This window comes from Gallinula chloropus, assembly GCF_964237585.1.
Source record: "Gallinula chloropus genome assembly, chromosome: 3".
Classification (NCBI taxonomy): domain Eukaryota; kingdom Metazoa; phylum Chordata; class Aves; order Gruiformes; family Rallidae; genus Gallinula; species Gallinula chloropus.
Genome location: NC_140087.1, coordinates 96,325,263 through 96,346,722, shown reverse-complemented (window position 1 = coordinate 96,346,722; position 21,460 = coordinate 96,325,263). Strand labels below are relative to the sequence as shown.

Genomic DNA, 21,460 nt, shown 5'->3' with positions numbered 1-21,460 from the left:
ACAATCCACTGCTCAGTGCTGTTTGATGTCTGTATCCCTTTTATTGCTTACTGTAGCAGAACAAGAGAACTTGGTCTCTGTTCCATTATTTCTAAGTTGACAGCATTTGTTTTCTAAAATATAGAGTCAACAATATAACCATTTAAACTAAGTGCTAGTTTTGGAAATTAGGACCTAATTCTCTTTAAAGTGCAGGGGCTGTTTTTATTGACAAGCTGGTAGTGTCCTTTATTTACATTTAACTCAACCTGTTTCTAACCACTTATTTGCTGTAGCTCCTATGTAATATTTTGAAACATATCAGAAAATTTAAAAATGTTTTGGGCCATTGTATACCTTCTTCTTGTTTTTTTTCTTTCCCCCACCCCCAAATCTAGAACACGCTGTCGTAATTCTGGGCCCGTGGCACTGTCGAAGAGCAGCATCTCCCAGGTTGCAGAGATATTTAAAACACAAGGTCACTGTGAGAACTGTGACGAGCTGTTCGCTGATAAGAATCAGATCACCCAGCATAAGCAAACCACTCAACATAACATAAAAGTTTATACTACACTGGAGGAGTCCATCTTGATGTTCTGCCATATCAATGGAAAAAATAAAAATCAGTCTCACATGTGCCATGTTTTGGATCGGTCAAGACCACTGCTTAAAAGACGCCTGACTTCGAATGAGCCTTCCAGTGAAAGGGGGCCTTCTCCTTCAAAATGGAAGAGTGATTTAAAAGCTGCAGCTCATGTAGCAAACCGAAGTCAAGGTAACGAAGCTTGCAAAGTGAAAGCCTGGTTTTGTGAATGCCTTCAGAAGTTTTTTACAGAGGAAGCGGTAGAAAAACACATCTTAGCAGCGAACAGGATCTGTCACAAGTGTGCTGTGTGTGGAAAGCTTGCTGAAAACTCAAGCATTATCCGCCTGCACATGAGTCGGTTCCATGGGGGAGCACACTTGAATAATTTCCTTCTTTGGTGTAGAGCATGCTCTGTGGACCTCCTAAGAGAGGAGGATATTATGGGACATGTGACTGAATACCATGGTGGACATAGTTACTATTACGAGCGAGAAGCTCTAGAAGATGAACCTATGCCATCTGCTTCTGACACAGCTTGCGTTGCTGCAGACGAAAGGAGAGACGGTGCTCCCAGTCCTATGGAGCTCTCCCCTGAGGACAATCCTGTTCTGGGAAAATGGCAGTGCCGCATTTGTGAGGAGATGTTTGAGTCTGAAGAGAGCGTGAAACAGCACTGCATGTCCTTAGAGAGCCATGCGTTTCACAGGTACAGCTGTGGCTTGTGCAGAAATCACTTCCGGAAAGTAGGAACGCTACAGCGGCACTTCCAAGAGCATCATAACCAGGAGGTAGATATCAAATACTTCTGTGGCCTTTGTGGTAATCTCTTCTTTGACACAGAAGAAGAATTTCTAATCCATTATAAGGAGATTCATAGCGTGGACTACACTTTTGTGCCTGAAGAGATGGAAGTATCAATAAAAAAAGAGGAGGACTTCCTTCCAGTAGAAGAAGGAGACCGTTTAACCTGTGGTTGCCGGACAACTTACGTCTCAAAAATAAACAGAAGGAATGATTATGTGGATTGTCGGAAAGCCATGCTGCAAAAAGGAAACCTGTGGTTTCGATGCTGCTCCTGCTCTGCAACTGCACAGAGTTTTGCTGATTTGAACAGGCACCTCAAGAGTCACAAGTCAGTGAAACGTAAGGAAGACATGTATGTTGTTAGATGTGCTGCATGCAACAAAAACTTTGACGATCTTCAGAGTGCACATCAGCACTATCACATGAAACACTGCTTCTTGCAGAAACCTGATCTGTCAAGTCTTGCATCAGAATCAGAAAATACAGTATTCAAGTTCACAGCAAGCGGGGCTTGTGTGGACAGAAAACCTCACAAATTAAAGCATCAAGCATCTCCATCCAAGACTCAGGGAAGACCACAGTCATCTCCTCTGTGGGAACCAATACAGGAAAAGAAAGCAAAACAAGAAAACTCAACACACTCTGAAGAACCTGGTGAAGGTTTGTAGGTTTTTTTTTTTGGGGGGGGGGGTTACATTAGGAAGAATGTTGTCTTTAGCATGCTCAGGCTGAATATCAGTGCAAGTACATACCATTTCCCTACTTCCAGTCTCTAACTCAGCTTAGAATTTAATATTTGTTATTTCTCAAAGCTGCATTTTGAATTTTTTGTATTTGAGTTTCCAAAACTTTGACTCAACAACTTATTGTCATGTGCCTTGTGCATGAAGTCTTTACAAACCAAAACGTAGGCAGAGATGAGAACCCTGAGACTGAAACCTTTTCAAGTTAGTTTGGAGCATAGTTTTGGTGTAAAAGGAGGAAGACAAAACAAGACAAAACAAGTAGAGGTCTCCTGGAAATGTCAAAGTGGTCTGTAATACACACACATTCAAGAGAAATTTACCTCTTCTGTATGTATAAATATTTATGAGCCTGATGGTGTTTTCTGTATAGGCAGTCCTATTTTAACACCATCTTCTTAGTTTTCTGTAGCTTGCAAAAATAATTTTGGCTGAGAATTTATATTCTCAGTATGTATTAGGGTTTTTTTGCCTTGGGCATACAAATATTTTTTTAAGTTCACGTCTGTTACAATGACATCAACAGTGCTGAAGATGTGCTTTGTTTTCAAAAACTGGAAGTATTTTTAATTACTCATGGTGTCATAATGTGTTTGATGAAAAGGTTTTATGTTAGATATACAGCAGAACATGTCTAATACATGTTCTTGTGCATGTAAGCAGTTAAATGTCACAGATAGGTGTCATAGTAAGGGGGACACACTTGAATGTTAAGTGAACTATTAAAGTAATCTCTGTGTAATACAACAGCTTGTTGTGCTTACCATAGAACTTTCCAGCTCTACACCACTGTATTGCTAGATTTTGCTTTCTTCTGATTTATGCCCTGCTAAACACTACTTCATTTTAAAACAATGCAGTTGCCAAACAGGATCATGTTCTGTAACTTAGTGTTTAGGCCAGTCAAATACAGGGTTTTTCAAAAGTGTGTCGAGGTCAATGTATGTTGGTTGACCAAAAAGTCAGGTAAACTTTAAATGTGTCCTTTTTATCTCACTGAAGATGAACTTCCTGATCTTGACTACCTGAGTACCATGACTCACATTGTGTTGGTGGATCTGGACAACTGGGGAAGCTTATTCACTCACCTGCCAGCTACTCTGAACCAAGGGACATTTATCTGGGGCTTTCAAGGTAAGAAGTAGTTGAAGGCAATAGGAAGGTGAGATTAATAAGACTGCAGAACTACTTGAGCACAAATTCCTTTGAATCTGAGAGTGTGAATCACAGAATCAGAACATTAGAAGTTGGAAGGTAGCTCGAAAGATCATCTAGTCCAACCACCCTGCCAGAGCATCATCACCTAGACTAGATCACACAGGAACATGACCAGGGGTGTTTTGATTGTCTCCAGAGAAGGAGACTCCACAGCCTTTTAGTTGGTATTTTTCCTTGCCTGACTATTCTTGAACCAGCTTCTTGTCCACCCTATGGTTTTTCTACTGTTTTCTTTCTATATCAGCCTTGATAATTATTTTGCCTGTGGTACACTGGTTACATCAGTAAAGTTTAGATAAGGGACACTTTGAAAATATTTTACTGCTTGAAACAGAAGTATCATCTTAATGGGCTTGTTGGAACTGTCAGCCATATTTTACATGTAGTAAACACCATTGTGCTGCACTACCTCTGTACTTAATGGCTTTGATGACTTCTTCCTTTAAAAGATAATCAAGGACATCCTGAAAGCTGAGTTTTCATGCTGCTGAGGTTGAACAGAAAAGCCCAAATCACTATTTTTTTGTTAATTTTGGAGGGTTTATTCCTCTTTGAAACAGGATGAAGGCAGAGGAAGCATGTCTATTAAAGTGCAAGTTCTTCACACAGTTAGTTGTGGTCCTTTAGTCTAATGTCTGATTGTTAGGAGTTCTGGGGATGAATCCTCTGGCCTTCTTTATCAGAGGAGGTTATGATCCTGAGGTTTGTGGTCTGCTCAGGTATTTCTTCTGTGTGATTATATGTGTTGTCATTGCCTAGCCTCTGGTGTCTCTGTACAGTAACTATTCTTGTGCAAATACACAAAGCCACAGAAAATACTGATTTGGGAGGATGAGGCTTAGATTATACCTCATCATCCTGGGTTTCTATTTCATCCTTGCTGCTTGGCTGTTTCACTTATTTATATTATCTTTTCTGTGTGGCTGAATAAACTGTTGTTTATCTTTTGTGAGGCTTTGCCCAGCTTGACGCGTGGTCAGAATTTCACTTCACCTCTGCTCGTTGACTTTTAAGGCTGTTGTGATTTGGAGTTTGGTCGTGGTGTTTGGCTGCTGAAGGCTTGTTCTTTATTTCTATAGTTAACTCAATCCACTTGGCCTTGGAAAAATGTTTCTCTCTACAGGTAAAAAGGAGACTGTTAGGAATCTGACTTGAAGAAATGTCAGGCTTGTTTGACATCTGAAGTCTGAAGCTACTCTGGGTTTTATAAAGAATTGCTTAGCAAAGAGTAATTTTTCACAGTTATGTCAAACTCCCCACTTGCTTTCAGTCGTACATTGTTCCTCTAATTTACCTAAAGCTGTTTTGTCATTAATTGACCTGACCTTTATTGTTATGCCAGGGTCTCCTGTGCTGTTACCATAATATTCCAAGGTTAAAATGCCCTGGTTTGATTCAGAAAGAAAAAATGTATTGAACCTGGGAATTTCTAAACTCTGTTATTGTCAGAAATGTCTCTTCTCTGACCTATCTAAGAAAGAAATAATCCATAATACAGTCCTAGTGTTACTAATCTGTTGTTCGGATGCTCCTTTAATACAATAATCTTACCCAGAGGTATATCTGCTAGTTAAGACGTAATGCCCAGGGATTTTCCAGACACAGGTGCTTGCTGGCACAGTCCAGCCCATGTCAGTGCTGCTTGGTTTCTTGCTTCCCACACGGGGTTGCTGCATACAGGCTGCCTTGGTGCAATGGTCTTCTGAGCACTTGAACTCAAAGTTCATGGTGATTAAAATGGGCCACAGTGATATTGGAGAATGCATCAGCAGTTTTGTGTCAATCGTATTGTTACAGAGCCCAGGAGCACTAAGGATCCCAGGCACGTCTGGATTTATTGTTGGCACCTATAACTTTAGGTGACCTCAAGTTACTTGATGGATGATTTTCTTGTGTGTTTAGTCTGAGCAAATATAACAATATCCCTGGCATTTTCTGATTCTTGTCCTGCGTTTTCCAAACAAAGTTTCTAATTTTCTATAATTATTTTCTATAATATTTTTGCATTATTTCTGTTATTGCTAATACAGCTTTAGCTTTGCCTTGAGTTCCTGCATTGTATTGCCCAGGCTCTGTATTGTTTCTGTTTTCAGATACTCAATTACCCTTCACCCATTTGTGGTCTAGCTCCACCAGACTGAATACAGTTCTGTCATTGTTTTCAGCTGTCCCTGTCAAATATTTATCCTGTACATTTATGCAGCCAAAAGCCAGGGTTGGTGATTACAAGTCTTGGCCATTGCTAGTTGGGAAAGGCTGTTACTACAGATGAGAACAACTTGTGAATCCTATTTTTGTCATGGACAGGTACCCTTAAATTGTTTCTGTGTAGTCTGTTATGAAATCTTCTGATGTTGAATGATTTTCTTTAAATTCTTTTTAATACCCTCTTCTAGCCATTAGGCTGAAAATTAAAAAAGAAAAAAAACAACCCACCAGCAAAACCACCCAAAAACAAGCCAGGAGAGGTTTATTGAAAATTACTTCTACTTCTTTGTCAGGCTGGGCGGGTTGGAATGCAGAGACCTCTGTAGCCTGTTTACTTGAGCCTTAGTTTCACACGTCTTCATGTGAAGGGCCATCAATGCCTGCTTTCACTTTCCATTCAAAATCCTCTCTTCCATCCAGCCGCTCTCTCATCTGGCAGATAATGCAACAGTTTTTCTCCCTGTGTCAGAACCATTATTTCTTAGCAATTGGGAAGTCATCAAATTCTTATTCACTCCCTTCCAATTGTCCTTCCATTTATTTTTATGTTGCCATAGTAACTGCAAGCTTCTCTATTTTCTCCTTCCCTTTTAGAGACTCTCTGCTCCTTTCCCTTGCAACATGTTTCAGACTGGTATTCTTTTTATCTGTGGCAGGCCTGTTACTCAGCTCATCTCTATTATCCAGCTATTTTCTCGACCAGTATAACTGCATGTTTTAGGATACTCTTGAGAAAATTCTTGCACTCCCCCCCCCCCCCCCCCCAGTTACAGCCTCTGTTTGCATCCTTGACTGCATCCAAGTGTCTTGTCAATACTCTTTAACGGTTGTTTCAGCTGCTGCCCTGGTTCTTGGATCCTCTTTATAAAGAATTCTGATGTGTGATGTGTCAGACAGTTACAGAGTATGTTGGAAATAATCTCGGGCATAACATTGGTACAGGAGTTCCCATGAGAAGCATTTCTGTTAAATGTACTATGTCCCCAGGGCTCCTCTGCTTCTACATGTTAACCATAACTATGCTTAAAATTGGGGAAAAAAAAATAACCCTTGTGTCTAAATGCACAGGATTTCTACAAGAGAAGTTTTTCAGGATTAGAAGAAAAAAATTACAAAATTGAATGAGAGGCTTTGTGTAGGACCAGGCAAGATACTTTTACACTTTTGCTATCTAACCCAAGAACAAGGGTTCTTTTGGACTTTGGCTGTAAGTTTATTTTAGCTTTCATGTTGGTCAAAATAAATTCTCCCTTTAAAATAGATTTATCTTTGGTTTTGCCTTCTTGCATTCTTAACTCATGGTAGTGTTTTTGTTTTGTTCTTGTTTGTTTCTTTTCTTCATTGTATAGGAGGACACAGCAACTGGAAACCTCCAGTGCAGTGCAAAATTTACAATTATCTTAAGAGGATTGGATGTTTCTTCCTTCATCCGCGTTGCGGTACCAGAAGAGAAGCAGCAGACTTTGCTCTCTGTGTTCATGTAAGTTAGTGCACACTTGCTTTATTGTTGTGTTTCTGTGTCCATAGAAGAGTGGCCAATGGGATGTGCTACTGATAAGTACTGGTTACAACTGAGATAATTTGATTCTTGTCACTTGACATCCATTAAAAGAACGATCAACCTGTCACTGAATTGAGTGGAGACAGCCTGTTGAGAAGTCAGTCACACACAGGACATCAGTCTGTTGAGAAGGGGAAGAGGGCAGGTTAGATCACGAAGAATAAAAGCACCACAATTCTTACAGTGTCTGTTTCAGAGAAAAGTGACACCTGTCTCTGCCTTTATGTAGCTCAAATCTAGATCTGTCTTAAAGATGGAGTTGGACAGGTGCCAGTTTCACAGTCAGTTGGGCTGACAAAGAGCAGGGTGTTCAGGCTTTGGCTGGGTTGGGAGAGATGAAGGTGAAGGACAGGAATTGGGGATGCGATGGGGGCTTGTGTTCTCTTAGTATAGTGCTTTATCAGGTAAAACTCCTTGAGAATCTAATTATACAGTGTAAGTCTTTCTCAAAACAGTGTTTGTATGTTAGATTACACTTTTATGATTCTTAAAATACTGTGCACAGATGTCTTGTTTTATGTGGAGATAGTTCTCAAGTACTGCTTTTTGGGAATTCATTCTGTACTCTGCCTGTAGTGTTCTTCTAGCTATTCCCTATATCAATATCATAAGTATAGGATAACTGTAGTGCCAAACAGTTGAAATAACACCTTTCATAGTGGTATAACCATAAGAGTAGAGGTGAATTGCTGTAGGCGGCTTTCCTCTGAAGACCCTACAAAAAGCTAGCCAAACATCACAAGACAAGAATAAGATCTCAGTTCAGCACTTGTCGCTTGTTTCCATACAGGCTGGTCGTCTGGATGAGCACCTGCCCAAGCAAATTCCTTTCACTATACTTTCTGGAGACAAAAGCTTCCTGGAACTGGAAAATCAGTTTAAGCTGACACAGCGGTCAGCTCGCATCCTAAATCCCCACCACATTGATGGAGACATGATGTGTGCCTTGCTGAACAGCATTTCAGATACCACAAAAGGTAGAAAGTAAACATTAAACACAATCTTTCCCATAGACCAATAACTCTTTCCAATAAAAGAATACTTGGGCTGGTGACACAAGCTGTTGCTTGATGGTTCGTGTATTTTACCGACACTTCAGTGAAATACAGATTGAAAAAAAAAACAGTTTGTTTGGGGTAAGCTTTGAAACCAAACTTAATTAAGCATTCTTATTCAACATAACAAACTCTGTCCTCCCTGTATCCTTTATTGTAGGAGGAGACAAATTATTGTTTCAATCTGGAAACTGCTTTCTAGTTAAAGCTGTTTATAGCACACTCGTGTGCATACTTGTCAGTTTATACTCAAGACTGCTTTACTTGATTTGTTGTCACTTGGCATTTTGTCTTCACTGGCCCATGGTGCTTAAACATATTTTGAAGGAGAAATATTAATGAAAGCTTTTAAGTTCTCTAGAATTCCATGTTCCAGTTAATGGCATGCTAAAACAATCACACTGGGTTTATGTAGGATAATCAGAGAGGTTTGAGCCAGCTCATTTTCATGCAGAACTTACCAGACCTGAGTTTACTCCTTCAAGATATTTTAAAATACTGAGAAGTCTTTCCTAGGAGACCTGACATTGGTCTGATTGATTTTCCTTGCTGCTTGTTGTGGTTTTGGGGGTCTTGTAAATTGAGTGTTTATTTCAGAAAGTTGTTTCTGAATTAGCCCCAAGCTGTTTACAGCAAAATACACTGCTGGTCTTGATGCAGGTCTGTGAGTGCTGTCACATGGTGCTGCTGTCCTACTGGGAAGATTAAAGTGGAGTGCTAGCACTCAATGGTGAATTGGCAGCGATCGATTAGAGGGGAAAATGAAAGATAGTATTTTACAGGAAACCATTTAATTATCCTATCTGTGGTGAGCTGGAATTGATTTATGTGCTTCTGATATAGAAAAAATGCTTATTGAGTTTTCTGGCCACCCCAGGCACTTGCTGGTCTAGATTTTTCAGCTGGATCATGGAGATGTGCTTCCCAGACAGAAGCAGCCATACTAGTAAAATATCTTGGCATAATTAATTACAGAACTGTCACTTGCACTACTACTTTGCTCAAGGGAGAAGATGATTTTTCTCCACAATTATCTGTAAAGCTACACATTGAATCACTGTATTCCCACTAAGAGTGCTTCCTTTATAGACTGTGTTGATAGATCTCTTCTTCTATAATTATAGCTGTAACTCTATATTAATGTGGGAGGCTGTTCTTGCTTCGGGAGCTTTGCATATTTTTGGGAGGAAGAGTTGGAAGAGAGCAGTAAGTTGCAATCAGTTAATTTAGCTCTATGTCAGTTTAGTTGTAGGGGCTTAATTTCTTGTAGTTTGTTGCACAACTTAATAATATGAAACTGTGAGGAAGAGGGGAATGATGTTTGCTGTGTCAGGGTACTCTAGCTCCCTGCCTGGGCTTTATTTACTGGGTTATACTGGCTCAGAGGTGATGACTTTGATCTAATCATTTTCTGTGTGCAAATAGTCCGAGGTTGGTTGTTTGGTTTTTTTTAAATATTGGTTTTGTTTTCAGAATTTTCCTTCTTTCAGTGTTTTTTACTCCATTAATATTACTTACTCCGTTAATTAACTATTACAGCGATGGCCACAAACCTTAGCTTGCTGGCTAGTTGATCATTGTGCATCCCACTCAAGTTATGCACGTGACTGCTTTTAAAAAAAATAATACATACTTCCAGCAAGGAAGTGATGGAATTGTGCACATACTCTTTGTCAGCATTCCTTGGCAAACTTGTAAGGAACAGAATTGTCTTGAGCCATCTTTGATCTTCTTTTCCAGTCAGCGTCAGCAGGGAGAGGACCCGGACTGTGAAAGCTGCCTTTGTTTCCTGTTCCTGTATTAAAACAGGACAGTAGATATCATTACTAGGAGTCTATCAAATTGGGGGTTGGGAGCTTTGGGGTTTTTTGGTTTGGGTTTTTTTTTTTCATTTTCTATAGAGATAAAGCATAATACAGATTTCACTGTGTGGCTTAGCACCACCAGCAAGCGTTTGCCAGTCTTAGCGTGGCAAGACCAGTATCGGAGGGCTGAGACGAAGTCGTGCAATGTATCATAGGCTGGTATAACCTGTTGTCCTGTTAGACAAATGCAGCTGAATATAAGGAAATATGAACAAGAATTGCTTGCTTTGTGACTTTCTCAAGCCTATGGCTATTATTCTGGAGGGCTAAGTAGGTAAGAAACAATTACCACAGAGAATAGCATTGAAAAATATAAGACAGTTGTTGGTACTGGATGAGCTTCAGAAGGTAAAAGCTATTTCCCTGAATCACCTTCACAAACCTATCATTAGCTTGTGAGCAGTCAGATTGTGTTTGGATTGTGGCAGTCTGACAGTTGCACCTTGTGAACCACGTCAGCAGAAGTGCTGTGGGAGCTCTGGTACATGCATTCATTTTAAAATAAATTAAAAAAAAGTTCCTGCATATGTTGCAAGAAGATATCAGGTGTGTGTTACCTTAGGAGACCACTGGCTGTAGTGTATGTCTGTTTCCTTTGAGGTGTTAAAAGAGTAGGTGATACATATTCTTACTCTCTGCTGCTGCTAAATGAGTTCATAAATACCAAAGTGGCTTTTTTTCTTTTATGCTGATGGCACAACACATGATGGGAGATTCTTGCATTTTAATGCTGTTTTGAGAAGGGTAGAAGAAACAAGTTTTCAATTTCTCCCTTTGCAATTCCTTTGCAAAAAAAATGTTTGTGGTGTGAAGAAAAGCACTATAATTTCCTTGTCTGGGTACTTGATAGCTAGTCATGACAGCACTGTTACAGCTTAAACTTTTAATGAGTGTTGGACAATATCAAGGGTGAAATTGATGGCAAGTTAGAGAACATCTTACCCATCCAGACACAGACAGGAATGCCACAACGTCTTAGTTGAAAAAAGTGATTATTTTTCTGTGTGTGAGTTGATAGCTTCAGCTTAACTGTATTTTCAGAGTGTTTCTTCCCCTTTCTTTTAGAGGGCTGGGCAGTGTCATGAGACTGTCAAAATCAGTGGTGTAGTGCTGTGCTATGTTGTCTGCCAACAGCCACCGAACCTCTTCCATAAGCTCATTTCCATTATGCTCAGTGGAGATGCCTGCCTGCATCTTCAAGATGCTACTGTTGCCTTAAGTGTTTAAGTACCACTGAATGCAGCTTCTTTGAGAGTTTATATTTGGCAAATCAGGATTTCAGTTCATTTTGATGAATGTGGCTGAACTTCCTAGCCCTCACTATCCCAAAAAGCTTTTGATTTATATACAGCCAACAGAAGAATTTAAGAGTTTAAAAATAATTCACAGAAGGTGTTAAGGATAATTACTTGTCTTCTCAGTCATGCTTTTGTGGCTGTTGAGGTCCAGTATGAATGCTACATCTGACCCCAGTCTCTGCTTTTTCTGACCCTTCAATTAACACAGACTGCAGATGACTCAAGATAGGTCACAGCCTCCTGCCCCTGCCACCCAAAGAGACTGAATGTGAAGGGTGTGAGCATCTGCAGTGTGATGCAGGCAGGCTGCACCCCAAATGAATGATAGTTACTCCAGTAAGCATCTGTTCCTTTATTTACACTGGTATTACAGTGACCACAACCTACAGCAGTAGGGAATGATAAGAAAGTCACCCTTGAGTTGTAATCTTGTGTTTAGCTACAACAGGAAGTTATTACTGCCCTTGGTATGTCAGTGGCATGCATCTCGAGTGCATCTTTGAATATATGTATATGCCCTAGGGAGAAAACAATGTGTTAGATCTAAGATAATGTGTCTGAACAAGGATTGTAGCCAAGTGTAGCTGCAGTGAAGGTTAAATGAAGGTCTGAGTGACCATAGTGGTGTTGGCCACAGTTTCAAAAAAAAAAAAAGGTAATTGGAGGAGGGTGGGGGATCAAGAGCTTTATTTTCAGTCATACTACGTTTGAGTGTACAGATGAATGAGCATCTACAGGAAGAGATACATAGAGGGAAGCTTTAGTTTGCATAGAGGAAGAGAGGTCTTGTGTGTTTGTGAACCCTCAGTAGGGCGTAGCTATACTTGCGTACAGATCGTGTTTCCTGAACAAAGGAACAGAGAGCAAGTATTGGGAAGGAGTATTTGGGGAGGATCCTCTAGGGCCATACTAAAGAGGGAATAAAGGAAAGGATTCTGGAAGCTGAGTTACAGTATTTTAAAAGCAGCATGATCACACATATTGAACAAGGTTTGTTAATGAAGGTAAGGAGAGGGGACTGATCTTAACTTTTTTTTGCCTAAATGTTTACTAGGATCCTGAATGTGGTAACTTAATGTTATTCTTCAGGTAAAGTAGCACTGAAACTTCAGACATTGACTCTAAAAGGGTCAGTGGTTGTAGAGACAGTGAGTCAAGTGTGATATTAATGTCACCATACATTGGGACAGGAAGGAGGCAGATGAGATTGGGAATTACTGAACAGTGGAGGTACGGTGTGAGACTGCATGACATTGTAGTCAGGAGCCTTAGGAAGTTAGGAGGCAAGGGAGGACTGAAGCCAGAGAAGGAAAACAGTCTCTGTGGTGCATGGGGAGCCGGAAAACCTGATGAAAATTAAGGGGATGGTGGTAACTAGGGAAGTTGCCAGAGAAGAGAGCAGATGCTGAGCCATGTGGGCAGTTAATCCAAATTCAGGCTGTGGTGCTTTGATGTCAGGACAGTGGGTGGCGCTTGCATTCTCTGAAAGTTTACCAGTCTCTTCCCAGAAGAGGTTTCTATCAGAGACTCCTGTAAAAAAATCACTGCATTTGCTCCAATCTATAGGGTTAATCGTTCTTGAGCTCTATATTCATCTTGTGTTTGCTTTCCATTTTGTGTTCTTCCAGCAGGCATCTGGCAATACGTGAGAACAATAGCAAGCAGTAGGATTTCTTTGAGAGAATAGGTATGGTCAGAGTTTCCTAACAAAATCTACCAGAGAAGAGGCTGTATCTTAAAATCTCTTGGCTGAGAAACTGGGCAATTGCTTTTCCTCTGACCTTGGAGGAATTAGAAGCTACAGAATGTGCTAAGCATTTGAACAGGAGAGACAGGACATGCTTGACTTCTCCAAATTAAACATTTTCATTTACTCTATGTCATCAGAAGATGCCAGCAGTATTATGAGTGTATGCTAATGAAGTATGGGCTAGATCAGCAAACTGTGAGGTAGATTGAGGTCTGGCCATTTAGCCAGTTTTCAAACATAGTGATCAGTGGCATGGTGTCCAGTTGGAGGCCATTAACCAGCAGTGTACCTCAGGGGTCAGTGCTGGGTCTGGTCCTATTTAATGTCCCCATTTACCTGGGTTGTGAGGCAGAGTATACCCTAGGCAGGCTTGCTAATGATCTGAAACTGAGAGTGGCAGGTGATAGACCAGATGTTAAGGCTGCCATCCTGTCGAACCTCAACAGGGGAAAATTGGGCTGACAGGAACCTCATGAAGTTCAAAAGGAAGGGCAAAGTCCTACACCTGGGGAGGAACAACTGCAGGCACTGATATATGCTGTCCAGGAGCCAAACAGCTGGAAAACAGCTTTACAGAAAAGGACCAGCCAGCAATGTGCTCTTATGCCTAAGAAAGCAAACTGTACCCCGGGCTGCATTAGGGGACTGTTGCCAGCAGGTTGAGGGATGTGGTTCTTTCCTGCCATAACTGTTAAGTTGGCATATGGCAGCTTGTTTTAAAAAAAATGTTGAAATGTTTTGCATATTAGTTTGCATATATCTCTGTTCTAATATGAATGCATACCCCATGTTGTTATGGTGGTGCAATCAAGGGGTTGTGACCAGAAAAACGTTTCGGCAAGATGAAGCCTATGAATCCTAAACTTTAGTAGTGAACTAAAATAGTAATTCTGACTACAAGTCAAGTTTTCACATTCATAAGTGTCCTTACTGACAGTAAACTTTAGCTGCTCATCTGCTGCATTCTGAAAAATGACCATCAAGTTGGCCTGTTGCCTGGGCCAGGGAAGCCAGGGCTAAGCAGGAAAGTGCTGCCCTCTAACAGCATGTCATTGGGTTGCCATCATGGCTTCTTGTGTGGTGACAGCTAACTGATTCTGTAACCAGTTCCAGGAAAGTGAACTTCTTTAGGTCATATCTGAAAAACCCCTGGATTTCTGATTACTGCTCTTCTGTTTAACCATCTCGGCAAGATGCCAATCAAAAGAATATTGTCTTACCCTTTTGCCAGCACTTTCTGTCAGGTCACTTAAAAATCCACAAACTTTTAGGAGGGGTTCTTGATCCTTTTTTTATTTGAAATGGTAGCAAGCCACAGACCCTGTACTATGCCTTATTACTCACAAGAACTCAATTTTCCCATTATACTTACAAGTAGAAATGAGTTAGGGAGTATTTGCTTCAACTGTTATTCCTTAAACAGACACAAAACCTTTTAGAGCACTCTTGAGATGTCTTCTGGGCTGGAAGATTAAAAAGATAGTTAGTGAGGGAGAAGCTGTTGTTTGTGCAAAGCCTTTTCTGTGCACTTTTCCCTTCCTTTCATCAGTGATAGTAACAGTTGGGGTGGTTTCTTTGGGGGGTGGGAGGGGTGGGTTGTGAGGATTTTTCTTTCTTTTGCTTTGATGGCTGTGGAAGGTGATGTAAAAATTCTCTCTTCTGCCTAAAGGTAGTAGGCAGCTCCAAGAAGGATTCACAGTCAGTCTGCCAAGAAAGACCATTTTGACTACAGTGTGTATCTAGCTATTTTGGGTATCTTTGTGGGCTCCTGATCAGTTTGTATTCCTGGAATTGGCAAAGTCAGCAAACGAGATATGTGTCACAGGTTTGAAAACAAATTGAAGAAAGTGTATATGTCACTTTGAATACCAAACTTGGGTCACTTGAAATGTCAGAAGTCACACAGTCAGTAAATTAGATGTCCGTATCAGAACGTTACTTGTCAGTAAATACAGTCAGAAGTACATTGATGCACTAATAAATGTGATGACTTTAAGGGAAGTGCTTGTGTTCATATAACTGTAGGAGACCAAGTTGATTGAAAATACTGTGAGACCTCATTACAGAGACGATCTCTGAAAATAGCAATAGCCTGTAGCAGGGGAATGAATGCATGATGTGACTCATTGACTTGTGTATTTTTAACCTCTAGTTTCCTGAACACTTTTTTAAAACAAAAAAAGTCACTTTAGGTACACAAGTCCCTACTACACTGTCTGGAGCTGGAAACCAGCCTTGTGAAGACCATTATTTTAAAAAGGGAGAAGTGGTAGAGTCTTGGTTAGGCTTGGCTGTGATGAGTTACCAGATTAAGTGTGTGGACTTTTTTCTTGTGTGAGACATGAGCAGCATCCACTGAACTGCACTGCTCAGCTGAGTTACTGCATTTGAACCATGGATTTAGGCAACAAAATCCAGCTACGGTGGTGTGTAGGCAGAGACGCACTGTAGCACTTCTTCCCACAATTAAATGCTTGAGATGTTTTGTAGAAAGTCAGCAATGTCTCTTTTCTTTTAATAACCAGGTATTACAAAAAAAAGCAAACACAGTAGCTATGGGTGTAGAAGCTACTGTTACATCGAAGCAGCCTGCCTCTAGATTTTGGAGATAACTCTCTCTGGAGTTACTGTCTTACATTATAGTGATAGTTTATTTTATCTTGGTGGATTTGGTTTTGTTTTTTTTTTCTTTTTAGACCTTCACAAGTGTATTTCTTCAAATCCAACCTACAATGCTGTTACAGTAAAAGAAATGTGAGAGGGGACTGCTAACTCTGTTAATTAGAAGCAATGTGCAATTTATGTTTAATTTTAGGTTCAGATAGTGAAGAGGATGAAGATCTCAAGCTAACAATGCAGAGGAGCTTAGAAGAAACAAAGAAAGAAGGTCTGTTAATTCTTTACTTTCCTGTGTTCAGGTGTGATCTGAATGGCAGAAGGTAGAGAAACTGAACTTATCAGTTTGACAGCAAGCAGCCTTGTGGAAATACTATCTGAAATACACTGGGCTCACTTGAGTAGCTACGAACACTATGTGTTGTTACTGAAAAATTAATTTCCTAACCTGAAAAGTATGCCAGCAGACTCAAAATGTATTTTATAGGTACACCATAGGGTGTTGTGCTTGACTGAGCTCACTTTGTACCAGCTTAATGTGACCGTTGACTCAGAGTAGAACTGCTGACTAAATACTTGAACTTCCAAATAAAGAATTCAGAATTAAGTATTATATCTCAACATAGCACTGTGGTCTACTAAGAGCTGTAGATTTATGGACAAGTTTGAACCAGCAGTACAGCTGTCTGCTCACAGTCTGTCTTGCCTTATTTGAAATTGTTTTCATCTTTTTGTTGTTATGCTTGGTGGTGTTCATACAATGTAGTCATTAATTTTTGGTGACAGATTACAGTGCACTTGGAAAAGAATGCATTGTTAAAGGCATGACTCTGTCCTTCCACCTAATGGAAATAAACTATAAAAAAAAATTTGTATAAGGTCAGTGAGAACTGATAATCCTACATTCCCAGAATTAAGCTATAAATTTACCAACTGTTACTAAATAGTCTTATTAAATGTCCAACATAGTCATCTACAGGAGGGACAGTTTGCCATGCTCAGGCCCCCCTAGCACTGGGTATTGCGTTAGGGATAGCAGTGGCATTTGGTGCCTGTGGGAGGTCCCAACTCTAATGCTGCCCTGCTGAAGGCATCAGACCTTATGAAGCAGCCTGGCTTCAGCTGTGTTCACTGGCTGCCTGGGTGGTTAATGGAAGTTCTGTCATGGGATAAGGGAGCGTGGAGCAGGTCCAGAGAAGGGCCACGAATGTAATTCAAGGACTGGAGCACCTTTCTTATGAAGACCGGCTGAGAGAATTGGGCTTGTTCAGTCTGGAGAAGAGAAAGCTTCAAGGACACCTTATTGAGGCCTTCCAGTACCAGGAGGGGCCTACAGGAAAGCTGGAGGACTGTGCAAGGGCATGTAGTGACAGGACAAAGGACAATGACTTGAATCTGAAAGAGAGTAGACTTAGAATAGATACTAGGAAAGCATTCTTGACTGTGAGGGTGGTGAGGCCCTGGCACAAGTTGCCCAGAGAATCTCTGGCAGTGTTTAAGGCCAGGTTGGATGGGGCTTTGGGCAACCTGATGTCCTTGCCCATGGCAGGGGGTTGGAACTAGATAATCTTTAATGATCCCTTCCAACCCAAAACTATTCAATAACATAAACCTCAGAAAGGGGTAAAAGGGAAAAAGCACTAACAACTGCAGGAAGAGGAGCAGGAAAAAAGGATGTGTAAGAGACAGAAGAAGCTGCTTCAGCAGCTCCAGGGCATAGAGGACAGTCCTGATATTGCTGTGGAGCAAACTGCCATTAGCAGTGGACTCAGAGGTGGGACATTATTCTTGATTCTTGTACATGCTTAGTGGCTGATGGATTTTAATGCCAGCAGTTGTATGCCATTGGCTTTCTGCTTTATTTTGACTTCAAAATTTCATTCTTGTTTCTGTGCCTATGTAACGTTTCCTATCAGAAAGTAACTTAACTCTTTTATTCCCAGTACCAGATGTTACAGTGAAGTCCAGGTGCTGACAGGAGAGTGTTCATTGATACTGTTTCTCCAGTTCTAACTCTAGGCCTTGCATATACCAGCCCAACAATAATTAAAGTTTTAAAATGTTATGCTGATATATATAATTATTCTGTTTCCTTTGTCATAAGAACAGACAGCTTTTTTTAATACGATGCGCTTGTGCCCTAAAGCAAGATGAGTAATTCAAGAATTAGTGTCTCTGAAAGCTGCTTTAATTTTTCCAACTATGCTGGTGATATTAATATTCACTGCACATATAAACCTTGTCTAACTTAGGTTGTACTTCATTACCAACAAACAATTAGTGCCCCAAACAATCTACATGTAAAGCAGAAACAGTTTATTTTTTGAGTATTAGGAAAGGTGTTTGAGAGGTTCTTAATAAGCCAGATGAGTGCAATACAGTCTTCCCCACACCAAAAATGTTACAAGTCTGATCTACGTTACTATTACTGTTGATATGATTATTTTTTTCCTATTTATGTCTGGCCTTCTTACTAAGAGGGATAGCGGTGGTGCCAAGTGTAGATATGGGAATATCTATCAATAAGGAACTGGAATGAAAATACTGAAATTTCTCTGCTTGTTTTGTGTGTCTTTCTCTCTAGTTTTAGTACTTTAGAACCCATACATAAGTACCAAGAAAAATAATCTTGGTATGATTTTGACCAGTGAATAAGTAGTTGTATTACATTCTTAAGCTAATCATTGGGCTGCCCCTAGTTAATACAGTGGAAGGTTGTCGAGATCGTTCCTCTATTTTGAAGTGTTGAAAAGAGAGTGTAAGACAGAAGGAGGGAAGACATTCTGTTTCTCTACCTTTTTTTTGCAGTCTGCTGACATTGCCACAGAAGTAATTTGTTGCTTCATGTAGTACTACAAATTTAGGTGCATTTATGAGTTATTATCAACCATAATTTGAAATGATATTTTTTTTTATTTATGCTGGACAAGATGCAGAAATGGAAGAAGCTATCAAGAGAAGCCTTGAGGAAATGTAAATGAAGTTACTTCAGTACGTGAACACCATGTCATCAGAGCTGCTCACAAAAATGGAAGCTTGTTCTTCATCTATTGGCAAAGGTTCAGAATTCCCACTTCAAAACCACGTCTGTATCTTGAGTTGTTAGATTAATCTGATGTCTTCTGTCATGCTGATAAACAGCTGGAGTTTATGAATATCTGCTGCAATATATTGTGTATGATAAAAATAAAATTTTAAGCCTTTGCATCTTCTATTTCTAATGGCTGATGACTAAGTCTCTTCAGTCTAGCTGTATAAGTTGTTGCCTAATTAGTAGGCTGGTCTTACTAGGTATTTTGGGGGGTTTTGTTGTTGTTCAGGGTTTTAGGTGTGTGTCGGGGTTTTTTTTTGTATTTAATTTTTCTGTCACAAACTGTCATTGTCGTCTTCATGTTATGTTTGCAACAGATAAAAATAGTAAACTCCAAGTACCTTAAATTTGCCTAGCTAATCTTGATATGAAGAGAAGCTTAGGTCCCGAGTTTGTAAATTGGACATACAGCCTAACTCTTGGCTGTGGCCAGTCTCACCTCATAGAGCGTAAGTTGGTCGGCATTCTGTTTGTTACAGGTGTCAGGATCAGGACCGCAGCCTGTACGGTTACTCTGTTGGCTTTGTGTTCAGAAATGTGTCTGGTTGTGTTTTTTCCAATGGTACAATGTTGGATTTCATGGCTTGAAGTTTGACTGGTTTGGTTCCTCCCCCTGATCTGAGGCTGGAACAACTTTTTAAGTGAACAGGAGCTAATTGAACTTTCTTTCTTTCTTGAGGTGGCCTTGGATAAATGATTGTAAATGTTAATTATTTTTGTACTGTCCTTACTTTAAAGTGAACAATTATATCTGTGTTTAAAATTACCTATGCCAACTTTCTCAGTTCCTTAGTTTAAAAATACCTATGCAAGCTGTCCAGCTTTACCAACTCATTATACTTCTGTTAATGATTGTTGTCAGTCAATAAGAAATATCAGTGTAATAAAATGCTAGCTTGATTTTTTTTAAATTGTTATTCATTAGCCTGTGAGTTTGCTTCTAACTGGTGTAAATCTAAATATTTACTATGCAAACAAATACTTTTTGTGGAGAGTAAGACAAGGGGAAAGCTAGATTTTTCTCTGTCAATTGAGCCTGAATAACTACAGCTGTGTCATGATGGTTCAAAAAGCTGGGTAACTGGCACTGGTTGGTTTCCAGTCACACTTCTGCTATAACTGCCATCTCTGAAACAAATAGAATCTAATGAGCTATCTCAGTGCTCTTTAGCAATCACTCAACTTGAAAAAACTGTTCAAACACCAGAAAAAAATGTTTCCTGTGCATTTGACTCTGACACTTGAGTGTTAACAGTGAACAAAACCTCTTGATGCTTTTCCCTTGTGCCTGCTGCTTGCTTTCCCACTGCAAATCTCGGATTAATTGTTTTCCTGGTCAGATATGGGTGCATAGCTCATGCTGCTGCTGAGGAAGCCCTATTCTGGAAGATTCTGACTTGCCTTTAACTACTGACTCAAACTAAGTAAGTGCCAGAATTGGTGGAATGACACAGAAAGCAATTCTCAAAATCATTTCAGGCCACATCTATAGAGGCTTTTGGACTTGGAGGGGGGATTGTGTGGTGCTGTTTGTTTTCCTCCCCAGTGCAGACCCTACAGTTGCAAATTAACATGAAGCAATGTTTCAGTTTGAGAAAGTTCTTTGCTTGGCTCAAATATTTAAAACCTGGCCTTCTCCAGAGTCTGCTATGTTAGCTTTTGATCATGTGCTTTATTCTTAATAACCCTCTATGGTTATGTTGAGTATTGCTTCCGGCATAAGTACGAAGTTTGCTTATACCTGATGGACCATGACTTCATTAGTTGCAGTAAAAAAACCCACCTTGTGTGTGCACACATTCTTTCTACAAGGAGCTCCAGGTACTGAACACACTGTGTTGGCCTCAGCACCTGCTTACCCAAGGAAGCAGCAAATCCCAAACGTTGCTGCGATGGCTTTTATGAAACAGCTAAAGAGTTTGCCTGTGTTCTTCCTGTGTGGAAAGTAGTCTCCAAAATTCTTGACATCTTGGAATATCTCCTTGCCATCTTTGGCCTCTTTTTGGGGTTCTGTTGACTCTCTGAAACTTTTTGTTGCCAAGTCTTCTGCCATCACAGGCAGACACACAACGGTGTTTCCAGAACAGCAGAGAAAATCAGATTCTGTGTGTACAGACACGTGAATTGTTACTTACCAATATCTCAGGGTACTGCACCTTGTTCTTCAGCTGGAAAAGGTGTCGTGTAAATGGTTGTGTTTCAGAATTTAATGTTTCTGTCTGGAGAGTCTTGTTTAACTGGCTCAAATTTTTGAGGTTTGCCCTAGATATGCCAAGAGATTTGTCTGCATTTATTAGCAGCAGTTGTCTGTTAAAAGGAGCACCCTTTACATTTGTACTGGAAGTCATTTGTCCTGCCCTTTTTAAAAGTAATTCACTTTTGTGGTAATGTCTGAGTTCAACCTTCACTAGTCTATAAAGGAATCCTGGAGTGCTTTTTCATCCTTATCTTTCATGAGGAAAAAGTCTAATCTCCACCTCGCTACCACCAGCTGTTTGTTTTCATTCTTTGAAATTCTTTAGGGTACATGTGTTAAGTTTTACAAAGCAAATTGTCACAAGTGGAGATTGGCACAAGGTTCTTATCTTTGGTGCTTTGTGTGCCATATTCTTTCATGTCAAACAAAATCCCTTTTGGTCATACTCAGAGTCGAGATGCCAAGACAGTTAGTGTAACTGTTAGAAAA

General features: G+C 40.1%; 1 protein-coding gene across 1 annotated transcript in view; it reads left to right on the top strand.

Annotated features, from left to right (window-relative positions):
- ZNF451 (zinc finger protein 451) overlaps positions 1–18,842 on the top strand; it is a gene marked incomplete at its 5' end in the record, with an annotated part of 33,309 nt that extends 14,467 nt beyond the window's left edge. The window contains 6 exons of the mRNA XM_084262176.1: positions 378–2,029; positions 3,115–3,246; positions 6,888–7,018; positions 7,890–8,076; positions 15,883–15,954; positions 18,614–18,842. Of these exons, the coding sequence (XP_084118302.1) occupies positions 378–2,029; positions 3,115–3,246; positions 6,888–7,018; positions 7,890–8,076; positions 15,883–15,954; positions 18,614–18,660 (2,221 nt within the window). The 3' untranslated portion in view covers positions 18,661–18,842. The remainder of the gene's footprint in view (positions 1–377; positions 2,030–3,114; positions 3,247–6,887; positions 7,019–7,889; positions 8,077–15,882; positions 15,955–18,613) is intronic.
- Between the last annotated feature and the right edge of the window lie 2,618 nt (positions 18,843–21,460).